The sequence below is a fragment of the Anolis sagrei genome, chromosome 7 (genome assembly GCF_037176765.1).
Source record: "Anolis sagrei isolate rAnoSag1 chromosome 7, rAnoSag1.mat, whole genome shotgun sequence".
Taxonomy (NCBI): Eukaryota; Metazoa; Chordata; class Lepidosauria; order Squamata; family Dactyloidae; genus Anolis; species Anolis sagrei.
In genome coordinates this window covers 39,418,755-39,442,399 of record NC_090027.1, presented here as the reverse complement: position 1 = coordinate 39,442,399, position 23,645 = coordinate 39,418,755, and the positions used below count along the sequence as shown (strand labels likewise).

Here is a 23,645-nt window from a genome sequence, read left to right as displayed (position 1 = left end):
GCCCCAGGCACTGCCAGGCCATCAAATGTTAATCAAGGTGGTCAGTTGAAACATTTACACCTAGCTCCAACAGACAAGAGTTATTTGTCGCTCCCTGGTCATTTCACAGATATATAAACCCTTTCCCCTAGTTCCAACAGACCTCACTACCTCTGAGGATGCTTGCCATAGATGCAGGTGAAACATCAGGAAAGAATGCCTCTAGAACAGGGGTCCACAAACTTTTTAAACAGAGGGTCAGGTCACAGTCCCTAAAACTGTTGGAGGGCCAGATTATAATTTGAAAAAAAACATGAATGAATTCCTATGCACACTGCACATATCTTATTTGTAGTACAAAAAAAACCTTAAAAACAATACAATAATTAAAATGAGGAGCAATCTTAACAAATATAAACTTATTAGTATTTCAATGAGAAGTGTGGACCTGCTTTTGGCTGATGAGGTAGGATTGTTGTTATTGTTGTTATGTGCTTTCAGGTCGTTTCAGACTTAGGTTGACCCTAAGCAAGGGCCGGGTAAATGACCTTGGAGGGCCACATTCGGCCCCCGGGCCTTAGTTTGAGGACCCCTGCTCTAGAACATGGCCATATAGCCCGAAAAAACCTACAACAACCCCTGAGTTGTCTTTCTTCATGTTACTGGAACCACACAAATGATTTCCATTTCCACTGTATTATAACAGATACTACTTGGTAAATTTTGACCATAAAAGACAGTTTTAGCCATCTCTAGTACCATCATTGATGTTTAGGATGGAAGACCATGCCATCTAGTGGCTTACATATGCACCCATTGGTAGCTGTGTGGCACATTTGCTGGTAAAAGAACCACATTGGTGTTCAGAGCAAATCCTTTCAAAGATGGGCTATCTGGATGAGTGGGCAACTAAATGGAGAAGAAGTACAAACACGATTGTATGTGCCTCTTCAGTCCATGAAGGAGTGAGGCAGAAGGATCTTGCATCAAATAGTTTTAAAAGTTTCAACGAGAACTTTGTTTTGCTTCCTTGCAGGTTGAACGCCCCCCTTCTCCATTTTCAGTGGCTCCACAGGCATCACTCCCTCCGGTGCCCCCGCGGTTAGATCTCCTGCAACAACGTGTCTCCAATCCTCCTGGAGCTTCAAGTCCAGGGACCACCTCTAAGGTATGACTGGGGCAAAAGTGGGAAAGGATGCAGTCATTCTGAGTATGAGGTTTTCCTTTCATCTGAGAAGACCCTGGTTTCCTGAGTTGTATAGAAACCCTCTGGCTTTTTGTTGCTTTGCTAGCGCACTTGGGTGTTTGCTTGGAGCCAAATTATTAATCCATCTGAAAAATAGCTGGGCTAACCACCAAAGCATCATTTCGATTGATGTTTGATTTTCATCCAGAATACCACTCAGACTTGCAGTTGTGCTGATGGGAATGGCCTTCCTTAATCCAAGCATTCACTTGTGCCACGCTGGCCCTCAGAGGCTTCCTTTCTCAGTCTAAAGAAGACTTGTGTAACTTGTCAGGCTGAAATTCCTATAGGCAAAGAAAGCCTCTTTGGGCCACAGATAGGTTTTTAGGATGTCACTTTCCAGGTAAAGCTATAATTAATGAACAAACCATTGTGCAAAATAAACTGTATTATATAAAGGGAAGTTGCAATTCATATCAATTCATTACCCTGATGATGCAAGGTTTTTTATTTATTACGAAATTGCATTCAAGGGATTACATTATTTTGCTAATTAACTAAATATAAACTTGGTTGCTGTGAGTTTTGTGGACTGAATTGCTAGTTCCAGAAGCATTCTCTCCTGATGTTTTGCCTATGGCAGGCATCCTCAGAGGTTGTGAGGTCTGTTGGAAACCAGGCAAGTGGGGTTTATACAACTGTGGAATCTCCAGGGTGGGAGAAAGAACTCTTGTATGCTTGAGGCAAGTGTGAAGGTTGCAATTAGCCATCTTGGTTAGCATTTAATGGCCTTGGAGCTTCAAAGCCTGGCTGCTTCCTGCCTGGGGGAATCCTTTGTTGGATCACCTTGACTAGCATTGAATGGCCTTCCAGCTTCAAAACCTCGCTAATTGCTGCCTGGGTGAATCCTTTATTGGGAGGTGATTAGCTAGCCATGATTGTTACCTGTCTGGAATTCCCCTGTTTTTGAATGCTGCTCTTTTTATTTACTGACCTGATTTTAGATTGTTTTAATACTGGTAGCCAGATTTTGTTCATTTTCATGGTTTCCTCCTTTCTGTTGAAATTGTCCACATGTTTGTGGATTTCAGTGGCTTCTCTGTGTCGCCTGACATGGTGGTTGTTAGAGGGGTCCAGCATTTCTGCAATATAAACAGTAAGAAAGCTTGTACCACTTAGCAATCACAGTGCTAAGAATGATATTTTAAAAAAATAATTAGCATTAGAAAATGAATAACTGGACAATGCTGGGTACATCAGCTAGTAATTTATAAATTATTCTCTTGAGTGAGTCACACTCTCTGCCTCAGAAAAAGGTGTAAACAAACCTTTTTTTCTGTCAACAGTATTGGGTGACACTGAGCAATAAAACCATTTCATTTCAGTTGTCTTGCTGTTTAACCCTTTCGTTGCCTTCCATTGGCTGAAGTCCTTGTCTAAAGTGTCAAAGTATTGCAAGATACTATGATCTTCTGATTAGACGTTGCTTGAGATGTTTGCCATTCTCTTCCTCCCTAGGCTGCACCGGGCTCCCTCCACAAAGACAAACCTTTGCCAATCCCACCAACGCATCGAGATCTCCCTCCTCCACCGCCTCCAGACCGGCCACATCCAGTTGGGGCGGACAATCGACCTCAGAGGCGGCCCTTGCCTTGCACGCCGGGGGACAAGTTGCCTCCTGTGCCCTGTAACCGCCAGGCAGAGCTCTGGCCCGTGCGGCCCATCCCCAAAGCGCCCGGCAGTGTCGCTTTAAGTTCTGGTGAGCCTTGGGCAGGCCGAGATGTGACAAACCGGCACTCCCTCCCGTTTTCGCTGCCTTCTCAGATGGACTCCAGAGCAGAGCCCCACCGGCATGGAAGCACTCTGAGCTTGGACACCACAGCATCAGTAAGTGTCCCTCGGGATCCCTTTCTCACACTCTCAGCCACATCCAAAAAGGCTGGGCATTGTTTTCCCATTCTGGGAGTCAAGGCAGCAGAGAGAAAGTTGAAACAGAGAGAACCCAAAGTGTACCTCATACAAAAGTCACATTGCACGAAAAGGCAATGCTTATGAAAAGATAGGATGGAGGATGTGCCATAACTATAACTCATTTGGTTATGGCATTCCATGAAGAACTGTGTAGTGGGCATGGCACTGACAAATAGACACAAGACTGTGTAATGACTAAATGGCAGAACCTTCAAGGTTTTATTGGCATGCCCTAAAGGTCAGTTGTCCATATTCTGTGGGAAAGGAAGCAAAAGGGTATTCCAAGCACTAGGGATCAGACATTGGTGTGGTTTTATGACCCTGGGTACAATGAGTTTATGAGAATCTTTTTAAATCAGTGGTTCCCAACCTACAGTCTGTGGACCACCAGTGGTCCACAAGAACTTAAATATGGTCCATGGCCTACATTGTTGCAACAAAAGCGACTGGTCTCGTGAAACCCTCTTATAGTGCCGAGGCTTATTAAATATGGTTTTCTGTGAGCAAGCAGATGGTAACTACTGGATGGTATATGTTCTGTATCATAAACTAGAGCTGATGTGGTCTATCCAATGCAATTTTCTGAATCAGCGCCCCAAATAACCGAATCTGAAGTTGACCAAAAACTGATTCATAACCTTTTGGTACTAATGTTGGAGAGTGTTCCCTGGTAAAGTTGTCCCTGGTCAACCTGGCTGCTGGTCAAATTGGTCCCTGGTCAAAGTAGTCACTGGTCAAGTGGTCCCTGGTCACAGTGGTCCCTGGTCAAGTGGTCCCTGGTCACAGGGGTCCCTGGTCAAGTGGTCCCTGGTCACAGTGGTCCCTGGCCACAGAGGTCCCTGGTCACAATGGTCCCTGGTCAAAGTGGTCCCTGGTCACAGTGGTCCCTGGTCACAGTAGTCCCTGGTCAAAGTGGTCCCTGGTTTAAAAAAAGGTTTGGAATCACTGTTTTAAATATTTATTTATTTACTGTATTTGTATACCGCCTTTCTCAGCCAATCGGCGACTCGAGGCGGTTTCCAACAAATCAGTATACATAAAACATAATATAGATAAAAAACATTAAACAGTATAAAACATCACAAAAGCATCTCTCAGTAAAAGAAACAACTGGTGCAGAAACAACTGGTGACGGAATGCAAGTCTAATTCATACATGGGCAAACTTTGGCCCTCCAGGTGTTTTGGACTTCAACTCCCACAATTCCGAACAGCCAGAGATAATGATTCTTCAACTAACTTAGGCCTGAGTCTGATAGGGCTTTATAGAACCTGACTTTGAATTGTGCCAGGAAACAGAATGGCAGCCAGTGCTTCATCATAGCAGACATTCCTGAAGAGATGACTGCTTTAACAATCCTGCCATAGTGAGACCTAAGAGAAAAATTGCCTCATGTGCTTAAGTGGTACAGCAGCTCTGTACTGGTTGAGTTGGGAAGTCTGTGAATGTTTATGCATCTCCACAATCATGTACACAACTTAACCTGTGACCAAATGAGGGTTAAACTTTTCTGTGACCTTACCTAGATCTTTTGAAATGACAGAGTTGTGGAAGTTTTGCACACTTGGAGCTTAGGTCTCAAGTTATGAGTTGGGTTAATGAGAGTGAGCGTTTGCACTTTTGAGCTCCACGCAGATCAAAGTACAGTGAGCCGGTTCACAGCATTACACAGTAAAATAGCTTTATTCATGTGCAACCCTTCTCAAGTTAATAGTGTGAAGGGCTGTTGAATTTTGAGGAAGTGGCTTAGGAAGGAATGTGGTGAGCACTTCTTCTTTGGAAACGCACATCATTTTCCTGTTTCCAGCACGTACCTCCAGAAACTCCACACTACTGTCAGTAGCATTTTAAACCCAGCCCTCTGAACCCAGCAGCGATGGTTTGGGACGGGATTGATGGAGTGATGAGGTGTCTTCACAACACTTTGTTCATATTTATTTATTTATTTATTTATCGTGTCAGGAGCAACCAGACATTTGTATTACATTTTTAACAAAAACAAACAAACAGACAGACAAAACACAGAGTTTGCAAGCTTGGTATTCTATTAAATGTCCTTTGACCAGTATCTGGCCCCTTGGAGTGCCTCTGGTGTTGCTGCAAGGAGGTCCTGTCATGTCATGGATTCCACCTTGTAGCCCCATTTCTGAAGGTTGGCTCTGCATCTCATGGTGCCAGAGCGCAGTCTGTTCAGCGCCTTCCAAGTCGTCCAGTCTTCTGTGTGCCCAGGGGGAGTCTCTCATTTGGTATCAGCCATTGATTGAGGCTCTGGGTTTGAGCCTGCCAGTTTTGGACTCTCACTTGCTGAGGTGTTCCAGCGAGTGTCTCTGTAGATCTTAGAAAACTATTTCATGATTTAAGTCGTTGACGTGCTGGCTGATACCCAAACAGGGGATGAGCTGGAGATGTCTCTGCCTTGGTCCTTTCACTATTGGCTGCTCCTTCCCAGCAGATGTCAGGTGGTACAATACTGGCTAAACAGTGTAATTTCTCCAGTAGTGTAGGGCACAGACACCCCATGATAATGCGACCTGTCTCATTAAGAGCCACATCCACTGTTTTAGCGTGGTAAGATGTGTTCCACACTGGGCATGCATACTCAGCAGCAGAGTAGCATAGTGCAAGGGCAGATGTCTTCACTGTGTCTGGTTGTGATCCCCAGGTTGTGCCTGTCAGCTTTCGTATGATATTGTTTCTAGCGCCCACTTTTTGCTTGATGTTCAGGCAGTGCTTCTTGTAGGTCAGAGAACGGTCCAGAGTGACTCCCAGGTATTTGGGTGCGCTGCAATGCTCCAGTGGGGTTCCTTCCCAGGTGATCTTCAGAGCTCGGGATGCTTGTCTGTTCTTAAGGTGAAAAGCACATGTAATTGGCAGTAAGAGCACCTAGAGCTTCGGAGAGCTTCTGTTCAACCATCTCAAAGCTCCCTGCTTGAGCAGTAATGGCACGATCATCAGCATAGATGAAGCTCTCTGTCCCTTCTGGCAGTGGCTGGTCATTTGTGTAAATGTTGAACATTGATGGAGCAAGCACGCTTTGTTCATATGAGTGAGATGCATTCAGCTTCCACATTGTCCACAGTTATATACAATAGTTATGTTTTCTCTGAGCCTGTTTCTTAGCTCTGTATACTTGCTGTGTCTTCATGATGTCAACCAAGAAGAAAAACTTCCCTGGAGCTCAATGCATATTTACAGATATAGCATATATACTCGAATATAAGCCAACCCAAATATAAGGTGAGGCACCTAATTTTACCACAAAAAACTGGGAAAACGTATTGACTTGAGTGTAAGCTGAGGGTGGGAAATGCAGCAGCTACTGGTCAATTTCAAAATAAAAATAGATACCAATAAAATTACATTAATAGTCCCCTTCTGGGTGAGAAGGGCGGCATATAAGTGTCGTACATAAATAAATAATAGAGTAAAATAATGTAAATGTAATAATAATAATAAATAGAGTAAATCTTATTGTTGCTCAGAATGGTTTGCAAGTGATGCCTAGAAGTTCCTTCCAATGCATCGAATGAGGATATTTGTTTCCCCCTCTTTCTCAATTGACCTGCTGGTAATAGTGTTTGACATCTTATTTCCTTGCAGAACCAACCCACTGGGCTCCCTGCTGGCTTGGATGCTGAACACTCCAAAATAAAACCGTCTTCTTCGGCCAATGCCATCTACTCCCTTGCTGCAAGGTATGTATTTTGGGGAATCTTTGCCCAGAAATGCAGCCAGTGCAGGTTTTGACTTATACAGTTGGTGGCCAGTGACTGTGGTTCTATGGATGGATTCCTCTTTTGGGAGCTGACCTCCTATGTGCACTAATTCAAGCATGTACCCTGTCTGTGATGTTTGAAATGCCTGAAACAGAATATAATATTTTATATAATATTTTACATATTTTATAGGTTTTTGTATACATCTATTATAAAACTCCAATATGCTGATGATAATGTAGTTTGTGCGCATTCAGAAGAAGGCCTACAAGCCACTCTAAACACGTATTGTCGAAGGCTTTCATGGCTGGAATCATCGGGTTGTAAGTTTTGTAAGGCTGTATGGCCATGTTCTAGAAGCATTCTCACCTGATGTTTCACCTGCATGTATGGCAGACATACTCAGAGGTTGTGAGGTCATTTTTTGTGTGTGTCAGGAGCAACTTGAGAAACTGCAAGTCGCTTCTGGTGTGAGAGAATTGGCCATCTGCAAGGACGTTGCCCAAGGGATACCTGGATGTTTTGATATTTTATCATTCTTGTGGGAAGCTTCTCTCATGTCCCTGCATGGCGAGGAGGAGCTGACAGAGGGAGCTCATCAGCGCTCTCCCCGGATTCGAACCTTTGACCTGTCACTCTTCAGTCCTGCCAGCACAAGGGTTTAACCCATTGCCCCACTGAGGGTTCCTGATGTTTAGGCTGATCATATCTTACAGGATTGTGCCTTTTATTTACTTATTATTATGTGATTTTGAGTTAGGACTCAATTACGAGAGTGGAGGATCCCCAGAGCTGTCAGTTTAGGAAACCATCAAGGGTGCAACGGATGTAATGCAAGGAAAGTATCATGAATCCTAAGGATGGAGTTGTAAGTATGCAATTGTCCTATTGAAATGAGCTTCAGTACAGATACAAGTTTAAGTAACTTTCATAATACATGCAGGACAAACTTCAATAGTGAAACTATATATAAGGTGAAAATATATAAGGTTTACAAAATAATTTCATAGGACATATATATCAATGAATATATCAAACTTGAAAACAGTTCACGTTGTGTTCAGTAAACTTGAGAATACACTTTTAATATGTCCATAATGTTTTCTACAAATGTTCACGTTGTGTTCCACAAACTTGGGAGTATAGTTCACGTTGAATGTATCAAACTTGGAAACAATTCGTGTTGTATTCAGCAAACTTGGGAGTACACAACAAGGTTCACCGGGTATTTTGTGTCCTTGTTTCAAGGTTGTGAGGTCTGCTGTAAACTAGGCAAGTGGGCTTTATATATCTGTGAAGTGTCCAGGGTGGAGAAACATCTCTTGTCTTCTTAATGCAGGTGTGAATGTTGCAATTGGCCACCTCGATTAGCATTTAATGGCCTTGTAGTTTCAAAGCTTGGCTAGTTGTTGCCTGGGGGGAATTCTTTGTTGGTAGGTGTTAGCTAGCCCTGATTGATTCTTGTCTGGAATTCCTCTGTTGAGTGTTGCTCTTTTTTACTGTCTCGATTATGGTGTTTTTTAATCCTGGGATCCAGATTTTGTTCATTTTCATGGTTTCCTCCTTTCTGTTGAAATTGCCCACATGCTTGCGGATTTTAATGGCTTCTCTGTGTAGTCTGACATGGTGGTTGTTAGCGTGGCACAGCATTTCTGTGTTCTCTGAGGATGCCTGCCATAGATGCAGGTGAAACGTCAGAAGAGAATGCTTTTGAAACATGGCCATACAGCCCAAAAAAACTCACAGCAACCCAATGATTCTGGCCATGAAAGCCTTTGACAACACATTGTGGGTAATATGTCAGTGTTACAGCAAAATGCATAGCTAAGTGACCTGAAATCAATGCTTTTATTTAGGTTCTATTTAGGCAGAATGTAAACCTGCTTTTTTGTCATGAATTTTGGCTTATTTTCAAAACCTGGGAATACCAATAATGGAAATAGACAAAACTATACAAGCAGCATTTCTTAAAGTTCCTGGCATCCAAGCCACGAACCAGATGATTTCCAGCCACTTACTTTGAAGCTTTCTTCTTTTTATTGTCTTCCTTACGCTTATCCCCAGACCGCTTCCTGGGCCGAAACTGCCGCATGGAGAGCCCTCTGAAAATGACGAAGACACCGAGTACATGTCGCCGTCCTCACTGCCCCTTGTGCCGCCGCTTGCCTCGGCCGGACAAAAGCCTGAGGCCAAATTGCCTTTGGAAGCGAGCCAGAGTTCACGGTGAGGCAAGACCCGTCCCGGACAGAATGGCCGCTCTGTGTCCGCTCTGCCGCCTCGTGTTCCTTTCCCTTTAGCTGTCTTTTTTCTTCAGGGAGCCTTCGGAGTGAAAACAAGTGCATTCGAATCCATCTGAAAATGTGCTTTAAATTTATTGGAGCCTGGAAAGACAGCTCCAAATGTGCCCTTGCTGTTTGTCTGAAAGATGCTTTCCCAACTGTTATATAAGCTGAGGCTTTGTGTGTGCATTCACTTGGGATGCAGTTAAAATCATAGAATCCTAGAGTTGGAAGAGACCTTGTGGGCCATCCAGTCCAACCCCATTCTGCCAAGAATCAGGAAAATTGCATTCAAAGCACCCCTGACAGATGGCCATCCAACCTCTGCTTAAAAGCCTCCAAAGAAGGAGCCTCTACCACTCTCTGGGGCAGAGAGTTCCACTGCTGAACAGCTCTCACAGTCAGGAAGTTTTTCCTAATATTCAGATGGAATCTTCTTTCTTGTAGTTTGAAGCCATTGTTCCACGTCTTAGTCTCCAGGGAAGCAGAAAACAAGCTTGCTCCCTCCTTCCTATTACTTCCTCTTACATATTTATACATAGTTATCATATCTTCTCTCAGCCTTCTCTTCTGAAAGCTAAACATGCCCAGCTCCTTAAGCCGCTCTTCATAGGGCTTGTTCTTCAGACCCTTGATCCTTTGAGTCACCCTCCTCTGGACACATTCCAGCTTGTCAACATTTCCCTTAAATTGCAGTTCCCAGAATTTTACACATTATTCCAGGTGTGGTTTGACCAAGGCAGAAGAGAAGGGTAGCATGACTTCTCTGGATCTAGACACTATACCCCTATTTATGCAGCCAAAATCCCTTTGGCTTTTTTTGCCGCCGCATCACATTGTTGGCTCATGTTCACCTTCCTGTCCGCAAGGACTCCAAGATCTGTTTCACACGTCCTGCTCTCGAGTCAGGCATCCCTCATTTTGTATCTTTGCATTTCATTTTTTTCTGCCTAAGAGGAGTATCTTGCATTTATCCCTGGTGAACTTCATTTTGTTAGTTTTGACCATTCATCTCTCTAATCTGTTAAGCCCTCTAAACCACCCTGGTGCAGTCAAAGGTTATACAAAAATTGGTTTACAGAAAATGTTACATCCCAAAGGGTCCAATCAGTTAATAAATCAATCACATTATTGATACCCACCATTTTCTCAAAATTGGGACTGCTAAGCGCTTTTAATCTTGTACCCACTACTTTGGCCTGGCCCAGTTTTATAGTGTCCTGATGTATTGTTTATTGCTTGTTGTTAATATTGCTTTAACTGTTTTTAATTTGCTTAAGTGTTGTATTGTTGTGTTGTGTTTTGAGGCCTTGGCCTATGTAAGCCGCATCGAGTCCTTCGGGAGATGCTAGCGGGGTACAAATAAAATAATAATAATAATAATAATAATAATAATAAGGAACCCCATTTTCTTAAGCAATAGACAACCTGTGCCCAGAATACTAGCCCGGACAACATGTTACAGCAAAATATAACTAGAACATAAACCAGTATAGGAATGGCTGTTGCCTGCTTCACAGATCCAGCATCACTTCTGAAGCAAATATTTCTCTTTTTCCCTTTCTTGCTTAGGGTGTTGGAGGATGAGGAGGACATGGACGGGTGCACCTATGAAGCCATGTTCAACATCCACTCGCAAGCAGCACCTTCTGGCTCTGAGGCTGCCAGCGCTCTTGGTAAGTTTCCTGAGAGAATGTGTGGAATGGGGACCTACAGCCAGGTTTTAAAATGTTTAGTTTATGTGAATGGAGGATCCAAGGGCCTGAATGTCTCAAGAGGCAGCATGGCTTGATGTTGGAGAAGGACTTAGACCATTTAATGTCTGTGTAAAAAAGATACATAGAGGCAAGATTCAAAGCTGCCTAAAGAAATGGATAGGAGAGTGCCTGGCTAATTATTGCCTGGAGACCATGAGTGTGCTTTGTGGAAAATGGTCATTGCAAGTACTGATTTAATTGTATGGGCAATGAAAAGCATGGAGGAAAGGATTCTTTAAAAAACAGGATGTTTTGAATAGTAAAGGTAAAAGTCTAGTCATGTCCAACTCTGGGGGGTGGTGCTCATCTCCATTTCTAAGTCAAAGAGCTGGCATTGTCCATAGACACCTCCAAGGTCATGTGCATGGAGCAGCATTACCTTCCCGCCTGTCGATCTATACACATTTGCATGTTTTCGAACTGCTAGGTTGGCAGAAGCTGGGGCTAACAGCGGGAACTCACCCTGCTTCCTGGATTTGAACTTCTGACCTTTTGGCAGCTCAGCGGTTTAACCCGCTGCGCCACTGGGGGCTCTTTGTTTTGAATACTCAAGATTAATCCATGAGGATTTTTGTTCATAAGGCAAAGGAGGAGATAGGAAATATTAAAACTGTAGTTGTGTTTGTAATGTTGGTAAGAGGTTGTAGTTGTGTTTGTAATGTTGGAGGCGTGTCTCTTTCATAGCAGGAAAGTCAACTTTTTTTCACCTTTTATCTTTTGAGCATTAGTATAACTTTGAAAATCTTTACAAAAGTAATGGATATTTATGTGCTATCATGCATTTAAGTACTTAAGGTTGTAATGTGCTTGTTTATGTTCTCTCTCATATATATATAATATATAATATATATATATAATTGAAGCAGTCATTGCCATAGAGTCATTCATTTTAAACGTGCCTTATCTTCATTTAGCCTGTCCCTGGTGCATGAATTATATATGATTCTGGAAAGCCTTGGGCATTGGGATAAATGCAGGCACTTTGAAAATATTGTTTCCCTCTTGGAATGGTTCCACTTTAGTGAACAATTGGAAAGTGTTTGCTTACGTCCTGTTGGTATCCAATCCATCTATCTCCAACTTTGTCTTGTTTGAGGTTTGGGCTGTCAGAGGTTCTCTTTTGAGACTCGTTCTCTATGAAAGGGGTTGCAGGGCCTCAGGCTTGTAGCTAATGCCGTGGTCTCCTTTATTTTCTCCCCCCTTGTCAGAGGGGATCGATAGCACAGCTTCCAATGCCACCAATGGTCCTGAGGAGTCGGAAAATGAGGAGGATGGTTACGATGTGCCCAGGCCAGCTCTCCACATGACCATGGCCCGGCGGACGCTCTCCGATATCTCCAACGCAGCCTCTGCCTTCAGCCGTGCTTCTCTGGATGGGGAAGTCCTAGCGGGTGCGTAACCCCAGCCCTGGTCATTGTTCAGCTTGGCAGCTTTATGAACCTTTATGCCTTTGTGAACCAGCCCTGTCTCTCCGTAGGATCCATTCATGATCTGGAAATATTCTAAGGTTGGGGGCAAGAAGTGTAGATAACGGACATGCAACATTTTGCCACAAGGATGCTTGGGATGGCAAGGAGGAGCAATCCACTATGATTGGGTTTAACCCCCACTTTACTGCTTTAATGTTTTTCCAGTCAGTAACTTGTTTCTGGCGTGGGCTGGTCCATGAGGTCACGAAGAGTCGGAGACGACTGAACGAATGAACAACAACAACTTGTTTCTACCCATATTACCTTTCCTTTCTTCCTTCCTTCCTTCCTTCCTTCCTTCCTTCTCCCTCCCTCCCTCCCTCCCTCCCTCCCTCCCTCCCTCCCTCCCTCCCTCCCTCCCTCTCTCTCTTTCTTTCTTTCTTTCTTTCTTTCTTTCTTTCTTTCTTTTCTTTCCTCCCTTCTTCCCTCCTTTCCTATTTCCTTTCTTCTTTTCTCCCCTCCCTCTCTTCTTTCCCCCTCTCTCATTCCTTTCCTTCCTTCCCTTTCTTCTTTTCTTTCCTCCCTTCTTTCTCCATCCTTCACTCATTTCCTTCCTTCTCTTTCTTCTTCTCTTCCCTCCCTTCTGTCTCCCTCCCTCACTCCTTTCCTTCCCTCCCTCCTTTCCTCTTTCCTTTTTTCTTTTCTTTCCTCCATTCTTCCTCCCTCCTTTCCTCTTTTCTTCCCTCCCTCCTTTCTCCCTCCCTCCTTTCCTTTTTCCTTTCTTCTTTTCTTCCCTCCAGTCTTCCTTCCTCCCTCCCTCCCTCCCTCCCTCCCTCCCTCCCTCCCTCCTTCCTTTCCTTCCTTCCTTCCTTCCTTCCTTCCTTCCCCCATTCATCTATGCTTTTTCTTTTCTTTCTTTCTTTCTTTCCTTCTTTCTCCATCCTTTCCTTCATTCCCTCCCTCCTCTTTCTTTCCTTTCTGCCCTTCCTCCTTACTAAATTGTGTTTTTTATTTCCTCCTTGTTATTTATACTTACTAACATCCATTCCTTATACGTTTGTCAGAGAATGACAGAATATTGAAAACTGCTAGAGAAAGGGCTTAGGGGCTCCATTGAAATAAATGTTGGCTCTTTCCAGTCTGGTTGGCGCTCAGGGGGTTAAACCCAATCGCATTGGGTAACTCATCCTGTCATCTCAGAATGGACCTTCACAGTAAGCCAGGCATGGGCAAACTTGGGCCCTTCATGTGTTTTAGACTTCAACTCCCACGGCTGTTAGGATTTGTGGGAGTTGAAGGCCAAAACACGTGAAGAGCCCAAGTTTGCCCATGCCTACTATAAGCCCTTCGCATCTTGTTACTGCATTTCTTTCAGTCCTGCCTGTTACTGTGAGAGATTGGACACTTACCTCTTTCTGTTCTGGAGTGTATTCTGTGGAGCGCTCTCATATCCCCTTTCCCCTTCCATAGTTTTTAGAAGAAACGAGGAAGTGGCCACAGTCTGGTTTTGAGCAGTTCCTTTTTCTTGCATTTCTCGGGCGCTCTATATATAATCTAGTGGATACTTCTGCTTTGAACTAGTGAGCCACATGAGTCCCAGCTCTTCACTCTGAAATGTGTTGGCATACAACCCCTTAAAACAAATTTACTTTTATTTTAGGGGTGGGCAGTGCATAGGATATGGTGTTTGTTACTTAAAACTCAAATAAGAAAACAGTACTTAAACATACTGTTCTGGTACAGCTGTACCAGGAGCTCCAATTTTATTTGCTTTGTATTAAATGTTTGCTTGCAGTCCAAGGTTTCAGGGACTCTGCAGATAGGTGGCTTCCTTTGGTTGCAGTCATAGGGCAAGTCACCTGTCCATCATTGTTAAGTTTGGTCCCACCCCTTGCTCAGGGCAATTGGGAAGGGAAGGGAGCCATTTTTAGTTAGTCTCAGCAAGGAAAGCTAATGTACAGGACGTGTGCAAGCTCCCCCTGTACAAAAGCTTCAACCCTTAAGACTTTCCGGGAGAGAACAGTCTTAAGAGCATCCAAAGATCTCCAGAGATTTCCAGGGAAACAGCTCTTGAGGAATTTCGGAGGGCAAACAGTTTGGAAGACCACAAAACTCCAACTGGAGAATCTACTGGCCTTACTGGTAGGTCCACTTGGTGTTTCGAGAAGCAGCTCGACCCAATAGCATAGCCCACATCAGTAAGGATTAGATTACAGTCAGCCTGGGAAAAGTTAAAAAGGGATTTTCTTTAAAGAAAAAGAAACAGTTACTGAAGACAGTTGCCTGTCCTTTGAGGACAAGTTTAGGAAGCCACCAGTTGCATAAAAGCCTGGAAACATTAACTTTATTGAAGACAAGAACGGTTTTTTTTTTATTGTTATTCTTCACAAGCCATCTAAAGACTTTTTGTGGTGGAAAGTCCCTGAGAGCTTCTCTTTGGGCCCCCTGGCTTCCCGCTGGGCAAAGGTCGCACGTCCTGATTTAAAGGCAATTCTTTATAGGCCCAGCGCGCGACAGAACACATACTGTTGCACCTCAACAGGAATTCACCTTGCTCACAGCACTCACTAGGAAACCAGACGTGGTAATAAACAGTTTATTGATAAAACACATTTAAGAAAGGGCCAAAGGCATGTTAATAATAGGGTAAAAATCCAAGTGTTAATGCAGAAAGTAAGTCCCAAGGGCAAAAGGTAAATCCAAAAAACAAGTTAAAACATGAACATTAATCCAAAAAATAAGGAACAAAACAGGAACATGAATCCATAAAACCAGAAGCAAAACATAACCAGGAATCTTGGGCCTTGAGCTAAAGCATGAACCAGGAACAAGACAGTTGCGACATCACTTGATCTAAACTCCTAACAGTTCTCTCTCTAACTTAAGGGCTGCAAGACATGAACACATTCCTTTGACCTTGAGAGGCCCGCTTTTGCCTCTCTTTTCCATAGCTTTTCTTGCACCTGAATTTCTGCCCCCTCAGAAGTAGCCTGATATTTCGGCCTAAGCCAGTTGCTTCCTTGGATGAGCTAAAGTTATCCTCTCCTCCCTGTCTGTTGGCTTCCAAATCAGTTTCACTCTCACACTTTGACTTAGCCACAGTATCTTGGTCCAAAACTCCCTCTGATCTTTCAGCTGGAGAACCATCTTGCTCTAAGACCCCCTCGGTCTGGGAACCCACAGAACCATCAGACGCTGCTCCTTCAAACCCCTCATCTTCATCAGCTGACTGGCGCAGTGGGTTAAACCCCTGTGCCAGCAGGACTGAAGACAGACGGGTTGCAGGTTCGAATCTGGGGAGAGGTGGATGAGCTCCCTCTATTGACTCCAGCTCCTCATGCGGGGACATGAGAGAAGCCTCCCACAAGGATGATAAAAACATCAAATCATTCAGGCGTCCCCTGGGCAAAGTCCTTGCAGACGGCCAATTCTCTCACACCAGAAGCGACTTGCAGTTTCTCAAGTCGCTCCTGAAACGACAAAAAAAAAATCAGCTGACTGAACCACAACACATACATAAATATACTTGATCCAGACTTACATACTTGACTGCACAATTTATCTTATGGATATACACCTCATTGTGAGGAGTGTCTTGTTGTGAAGAACGCCTGGCTCAGAAGTCTATGCTTCTTCTTCTTCCCAACCTTGTCTTTCTCTCCCTTCCAGGATTTTCTGATGGCGCCCAGGTTCCGGAGAGGCCCCCCAAACCCTTGCCACGAAGGATCAACTCCGAGCGGAAAGCAGGCAGCTGCCTGCCGGTGGGCGGTGGAGCAGGGCCGGTCCCGGCCGCCGCCTCCCTGCAGCTCTCCAGCGAGATCGAGAGCCTCATGAGCCAGGGCTACTCATATCAGGACATCCAGAAGGCCCTGGTCATTGCCCACAACAACATTGACATGGCCAAGAACATCCTCCGGGAGTTTGTCTCGGTCTCGTCCCCAGCCCACGTGGCCACATAGCACAGCCCCACGCTCTGCCTGGGACCCCCTGCCTGGGCGGCACCCTGCCCAGCCTCTTCTAGAGGAGTTCATAGGCTCCTGGAGGGACTTCCTGAGAAGTCAGGCCTGCCTCGACGGAGCATCATCGGTCATCAGGGTTTTATGCGATTCCAGGTGTCAAACGCGAGCGGAGTGAAGCGGAGCGGATAGGTGTGCGTCCTCGACAGTCTGTGTGTGTCTTTTCCGGAGTCTCCCCCGACCCCTGCACTTTCTAACTTGAGAGAAAACGGACGTGTTGTGTTTCGATAGGTATGCCTAGGCTCCTCTACTGGGCTGGGATATATATATAAAAATATGTCTCGTGCTGTGAATTCAGACTGGATGCCGGCTTCTCGAATGGCATCTCCACGTCGCTCATGGCGTGCCCTCGCGCGGTTCAGGGCACCAGACGTGGGCCTCTTTGCTGCTGTATGTTTTGGCTCAGGCTTTTGAGACCAGATCCTAGACGACGGAAGAGGTTTCAGTCCTTTCCTTCTGTAATACTATCCTCCCCTAGGCTTGCTCCCTTCCGTATTGGCAGTCAGGTCTACTTTGTTGTTGTGCTGAGTCTCTTCCTTGACAGCATTGCTTGCCACACACTGGATTGCAAGGCACTGTAGATGCTGGACTGTTCTCGCCTGCGCTGGTGAGGCTCAGATGCTGCTTTATTCCCTCGTCCTGAGCATTATATTTGGAAGTCTTTTCACGTTGAATCCAGACTGTTGTGGAGCGGAGTCTTCCAACCGTCATCTTGCAGCACTCCCGGTGCTTTCGCTGGTTGGCACAACATAGGGCATCTTTGAGGCACCTCATGGTTGCCGTTCCATCCTCTCCTTAGTCAGCTTCCTTTCAAAGTGGGAGATAACCACCTTCTGATGTAGATATGTTTAACCTCCCAAGGAAATCTCTTCCCAGCTCAGTAAAAAAGAAATACCACTCTTCATGAAACATTATTTTGAAAAAGAGATCTCTTACTCTATCCTTGTTCCTTTGGAGATGGGTGGAAGTTCAGACCTTTTGACGGGTGACACGACACATTTAGTTGTTTCTTTTTTCAGAATGGAAGTTTGCAGATTGGGTGGCAATTCTAGAAAAAGGTGGATTTGGGCCTGGACCACCACAGTCCAGTCAGAGGACTTTACTGCAGCATCAGCTGCGACAACGAGATGTCTATCTTGACATACATTGCATGTTTGATTCTAAAGAGCATTGGTTTCTCTTTTCCTGATAAAGAAATGCTATCTCATCCATTGAAAGATGGAACCAGGGGAAAATTGCATTTGTACAAACTGTGTTTCACTTTATGTGGACAGCCTTGATTGGAAATTCTGGCAGAGGATGTTTGCGCGGGGATCTATTTGGCGGCAAGTTATTCGCATTGCATGGGGAAAAGTGTGAAGATTGGAAGCCACTATTGGCTGTCTCTTGCTGTGGTGCCGAAGCTGAGTCACTAACTTGGCCAGCGGTTGCTCTTGCGTAACTTTTCCTGGCCCAGGTGAAGAGCTCTCCGAAGCCAACGCCTCATTGACGCTCCATGCATGAGACACTCAGCAACAACATCAGTCCAATTTTGCTGTTTCCGCGTGAAACACTGAAAATTTTCCACCTGGCAGGCCTCAAACAGTGTGTTTTGTAGGGTTTGCTATGATTTTTCAGATCCTGGTGACATTTATCAGTGGCTGAGTGAACCCCGTTGAGTAAGAAGAGCTGTGACTGGGCCATTTCTTAAGAACCAAGTGGACTGTGCTTTCCTAAGTTGGTAGGATCATGGAAATTCCCTTTTTCTCCCCAAAGGGCCCACCGACTGCACATTGAGTTGCAGTTCGGTTTGCTAAAACTGCAAAAACCAGTTGGAAGAAGCTGTTGAGGTAAATAAACAGCACTGAGTTGGCAACCAGCCTTCTTTGCCAGCGTGCCCAAGAATGCCTTGGCCAAAGGAGTAGTACCAATGTGTCTCTGTGGATAATGGGGCACTTGTGAGACACTTGAAATGCCAAGGCTGTCAGGACCATTCCAGAACTAGCTTGAGCCTTGTCGCATGTGTAGCCGACTGTGGACTTTTCTGCATGTGTCCTCTCTCTATCCACGTCTTGTGTCTTAAATAACTTCTCTTAAAGCGGCTCTTTCCTCCTCCAACCAGATGAATGTCTTTGTTTGCAAGCACAAGGGGAGGCAGAGCGGAAAGGCTTCCCGAAATGTAACTCCTGCTGCTTTTAAATCCCAACCTTGTCTCTTACTTTTTTATAAAGCTGGACTTTGTTTTGACTCTCAAGCCAAATGTATAGTGCCTTTCGAGAGGGAGAAAATGCTGTAATCACTAGGCTTTGAGCCAAAATAGGAGAGACGGATGGGGAGATTTGACTGGGGAAACGAAGGAGCATTTCTTTACATTCAGCGGCTTGGAAGGTGCTCTCAGGATGGCATGTCAAGACTCACCTTGGCGAGCTTTCCTACCTTTTGCCCTTGTAGTAACCATGCATGGTTGGCATTGACGGCCGCCCGAAGCTTGTGTTGAAGTGGCTACAACAAATGATGATGAGTTGAAGGAGTGGGTTGTTGTAGGTTTTTTCGGGCTATATGGCCATATTCTAGAGGCATTCTCTCCTGACGTTTCGCCTGCATCTATGGCAAGCCTCCTCAGAGGTTGTGAGGTCTGTTAGAACTAGGAAAATTGGGTTTATATATCTGTGGAATGACCAGGGTGGGACAAAGAATTCTTGTCTGTTGGAGCTTGGTGTGAATGTTTCAACTGACCACCTTGATTAGCATTTGATGGCCTGGCAGACCGCGCAAAAAGAATCTGCGAACCCCACCTCCTCCAAGATGAACTGAACCACCTAAACTGGGCTTAACAGGCCAATGGATAATCCACCTCTGGCATCAGAAGAGCTGCAAGACCGAGAACAAGCACGAGAGTAAAGACAAAGATCCACCCAGAAGAAAAGTGTCCTAGGTGTGAATGTTTCAACTGACCACCTTGATTAGCATTTGATGACCTGGCAGTGCCTGGGGCAATCTTTTGTTGAGAGGTGATTAGATGACCTTGTTTGTTTCCTCTCTGTTGTTTTGCTGTTGTAATTTTAGAGTTTTTTTTTAGTACTGGTAGCCAGATTTTGTTCATTTTCATGGTTTCCTCCTTTCTGTTGAAATTGTCCACATGCTTCCTGTGGATTTCAATGGCTTCTCTGTGTAGTCTGACATGGTGGTTGTTAGAGTGGTCCAGCATTTCTGTGTTCTCCAATAATCTGCTGTGTCCACAGATATATAAACCCATTTCCCTAGTTCCAATGGATCTCACTACCTCTGAGGATGCTTGCCATAGATGCAGGCGAAACGTCAGGAGAGAATGCCTCTAGAACAGTGTTTCTCAACTTTCCTAATGCCAAAACCCCTTAGTACAGCTCCTCATGTTGTGGTGACCCCCAACCATAACAATATTTTTGTTGCTACTTCATAACTGTAATTTTGCTACTGTTATGAATAATAATGTAAATATCTGATATGCAGGATGTATCTTCATTCACTGGACCAAATTTGGCACAAATATCCAGTACGCTGAAGTTTGAATACTGGTAGGGTTGGGGCGGGGGTTGATTTTGTCATTTGGGAGTTGTCGTTGCTGGGATTTATAGTTCATCTACAATCAAAGAGCATTCTGAACTCCACTAATGATGGAATTGAACCAAATTGGCACACAGAATTCCCATGGCCAAGAAAAAATACTGGAAGGATTTGGTGGGCATTCACTTTGAGTTTTGGAGTTGTAGTTCACCTAATTCTAGAGAGCACTGTAGACTCAAACAATTATGGATCTGGACCAAACTTGACATGAATACTCAATATGCCTAAACATGAACATTGGTGGAGTTTGGGGAAAATAGACTTGACATTTGGGAGTTGTAGTTGCTGGGATTTATAGTTCATCTACAAAGAGCATTCTGAACTCCACCAATGATGGAATTGAACCAAATTGGCACACAGAATTCCCATGACCAACAGAAAACACTGGAAGGATTTGGTGGGCATACACTTTGAGATTTGGAGTTGTAGTTCACTTACATCCAGAGAGCACTGTAGACTCAAACAATGATGGATCTGGACCAAACTTGGTATGAATACTCAATATGCCCAAATGTGAACACTGATGGAGTTCAGAATTCTCTTTGATTGTAGATGAACTATAAATCCTAGCAACTACAACTCCCAAATATAAGGTCTATTTTCCCCAAACTCCACCAGTGTTCACATTTGGGCATATTGAGTATTCATACCAAGTTTGGTCCAGATCCATCAGTGTTTGAGTCTACAGTGCTCTCTAGAGTTTGGGGAAGATAGACTTTGACATTTGGGAGTTGTAGTTGCTGGGATTTATAGTTCATCTACAATCAAAGAGCATTCTGAACTCCACCAACAATAGAATTGGTCCAAACTTCCCACACAGAACCCCCATGACCAACAGAAATTACTGTGTTTTCTGAAGGTCTTTTGCGACCCCTCTGATACCCCCTCGTGACCCTCCCAGGGGTCCCGACCCCCAGGTTGAGAAACACTGCTCTAGAACAGTGATGGGCAACCTTTTGAGCTTGGTGTGCCAAAATTTGCCAAAAACCTGAGCATAATTTGGGTGGGGTGTCAACTTCGAGAAAAAACCCCCCATAATTTTGCAATATTTATAGTTAAATAAAAAAATGTATATTCCATGCTGAGTTATGCTCCCCATGCTCTATTCTGCCTTGGTCAGAATACCTGGAATATTGTGTCCTATTCTAGGCATCACAATTTTGCAATATTTATAGTTTAAATAAGAAAAATGTATATTCCATGCTGAGTTATGGAGCGAACAATGCTCAAACGTGCAGATGTTAAATTTGTAGAGCCTTTTACAAATTTAAGGATGGAATTAGGTTGGCTCTTATAAGGTGTACTTCTCTGTATGCGGCCGCATGTGGCCACGTGTCATCAAAAATAGCCTTGTGTGTCAGTGTTGACACGCGTGTCATAGGTTCACCATCATGGCTCTAGAACATGGCCATTTAGCCTGAAAAAACCTACAACAACCCAGTGATTCTGGCCGCGAAAGCCTTCGACAATACAGTTAAAGAAGTCACAAACGATGATGAGTCTCATCCACAAACCCAAACTTTCCCCGGTCTTAATTTCTCCCTCCGTAAACGAAGCTGCGCATGTCACATCTCACCGGAAGCAAGAGGCATCATGGTGTGTTCCATCCAGAAGCAAAAAAGAAAACCCAATTCTGTCGCTTTTCTTTCTTCCCATCCCACATTTGACCAGAAGCAAGGGATATTTGGAAGAGACTTGTTTAGTGCCAACTTTCCTGCTGTCCTTGAGACCTCAGACTGAACATGATCCATCGGGGTCTTCTCTCGTACTGTTTCAACTCCGGTTCATTTCTCTCCATCGTGTGAAGTTTTCCTGTGGATTCCGCCCTTGCGTCTTTGGCGTTCCGTGCCTGTTTGGCCTCCGGAGGTTCTCGTATTTTGCCTTCCTTTGCTCTTACGGCATCCGCATGCTTTTACGAACGCCGCCCTTCCAGGAGCCAATTCCGGACAACGATAAGCAAGCCACTGTTTCAACTCACTGACAAAGAACATTGCTGTCCTTGGGACTCAAAAAGATGGAGAAGACGGAAATTTATAAATGGGAGAGAGGTGTAACCAGTAGCTTTATTTCTCTTGAAGGTCGAGAACCGATTTTAATATCAGTGTTAAAAAAAATAAAATTCAGATTTTCACTATTTTAAAAGTTATAATAATGTCATTAATATAAAAAAAAGTATATTAGCAGTATTTAATCCTTTCAGACCTGTAAAGAATAAGGACAGAAGGTAAATATTCTTTCAGAGTAGCTGAGCTTTAAGGTTCATTTGGTCTAAAGAAAAGAAAAAAAGTCCTCATTTTTGTTCTGCCGGATGCATTGTTTAATGTTTTAGAGGTTATACTAATGTTATTTATTTTTTATTTTTCATTCTCGTAAGCTACCCACTAAAGAGCTTGTGAGGGGAGGGGAGGAGCGGGAGAGGGGAAGGTTTATGGTATTCCGTGTGTATGTGTGTGCGTGCGTGCGCGTTGGTTAAAAGGAAAAACAAAAAAACAGAAGTTTTATTTTTAAATAAATTTCTTTGTTGTAGCATACGATTGTGTCGTGTCCATTGCAGCTCCCCTGGAACTGAACTGCTCCCAGCAGCAAAAATACAGGTTGGATAGGTTGCTCCCCAGGCCTTTGATGCCCTGTGCATCACATGATGCATGGTCCGTTTCAGTTGTAACATGTCATGCTCCCCATGCTCTATTCTGCCTTGGTTAGACCATACCTGGAATATTGTGTCCAATTCTGGGCACCACAATTGAAGAGAGATATTGACAAGCTGGAATGTGTCCAGAGGAGGGCGACTAAAATGATCAAGGGTCTGGAGAACAAGACCTATGAGGAGCGGCTTAAAGAGCTGGGCATGTTTAGCCTGAAGAAGAGAAAGCTGAGAGGAGACATGATGAGGGCCAGGTAAAAATATGTGAGGGGAAGTCATAGGGAGGAGGGAGTCAGATGGTGAGACTCTGATTTCCGAAGTCACAATGTGGCTTTTGGAGTAATGTGTTGACTTCTACAAGCGAGGTGTTTACCGTTGCTTAAAAAAGATGGGAGAAGTGTGTGTCCCTATATTGTGGCACCCATGGAGAGAAGGACTCAGAACGGGGGCAAGTTTCATTGCTCTTAGTCCACAGGAAGAAGTGGGGCAGGACAAGCTGGAATGTCTCAATAGGGGTATAGTGTCTACATCAGTGGTTCTCAGCCTGGGGACCCCATATGTTTTTGGCCTTCAACTTCCAGAAATCCTAATAGCTGGTAAACTGGCTGGGATTTCTGGGAGTTGTAGGCCAAAAACATATGGGGACCCCAGGTTGAGAACCACTGGTCTAGATCCAGGGAAGTCATGCTCCCCATGCTCTATTCTGCCTTGGTCAGACCACATCTGGAATACTGTGTCCAATTCTGGGCACCACAATTGAAGGGAGATGTTGACAAGCTGGAATGTGTCCAGAGGAGGGCGACTAAAATGGAGAACAAGCCCTATGAGGAGCGACTTACGGAGCTGGGCATGTTTAGCCTGAAGAAGAGAAGGCTGAGAGGAGACATGATAGCAATGCATAAATACATGAGAGAAAGGAGGGAGCAAGCTTGTTTTCTGCTGCCCTGGAGACTAGAACGTGGAAGAATGGCCTCTAAAAACAAGAAAGGAGATTCCATCTGAACATGAAGAAATGCCTAACTGGGAGAGCTGTTCAGCAGTGGAACTCTCTGCCCGGAGTGTGGTAGAATCTCCTCCTTTGGAAGCTTTTAAACCGAGGTTGGATG

The 23,645-nt window shown here is 44.4% G+C and overlaps 1 protein-coding gene across 1 annotated transcript in view; it reads left to right on the top strand.

The window, feature by feature from the left end:
• The window catches only part of CBL (Cbl proto-oncogene), a 71,279-nt gene extending 48,853 nt beyond the window's left edge, over positions 1–22,426 (top strand). The window contains exons 10-16 of the mRNA XM_060786953.2: positions 1,016–1,147; positions 2,684–3,052; positions 6,737–6,831; positions 8,917–9,075; positions 10,704–10,807; positions 12,097–12,279; positions 15,967–22,426. Of these exons, the coding sequence (XP_060642936.2) occupies positions 1,016–1,147; positions 2,684–3,052; positions 6,737–6,831; positions 8,917–9,075; positions 10,704–10,807; positions 12,097–12,279; positions 15,967–16,256 (1,332 nt within the window). The 3' untranslated portion in view covers positions 16,257–22,426. The remainder of the gene's footprint in view (positions 1–1,015; positions 1,148–2,683; positions 3,053–6,736; positions 6,832–8,916; positions 9,076–10,703; positions 10,808–12,096; positions 12,280–15,966) is intronic.
• The last annotated feature ends 1,219 nt before the right edge of the window (positions 22,427–23,645 follow it).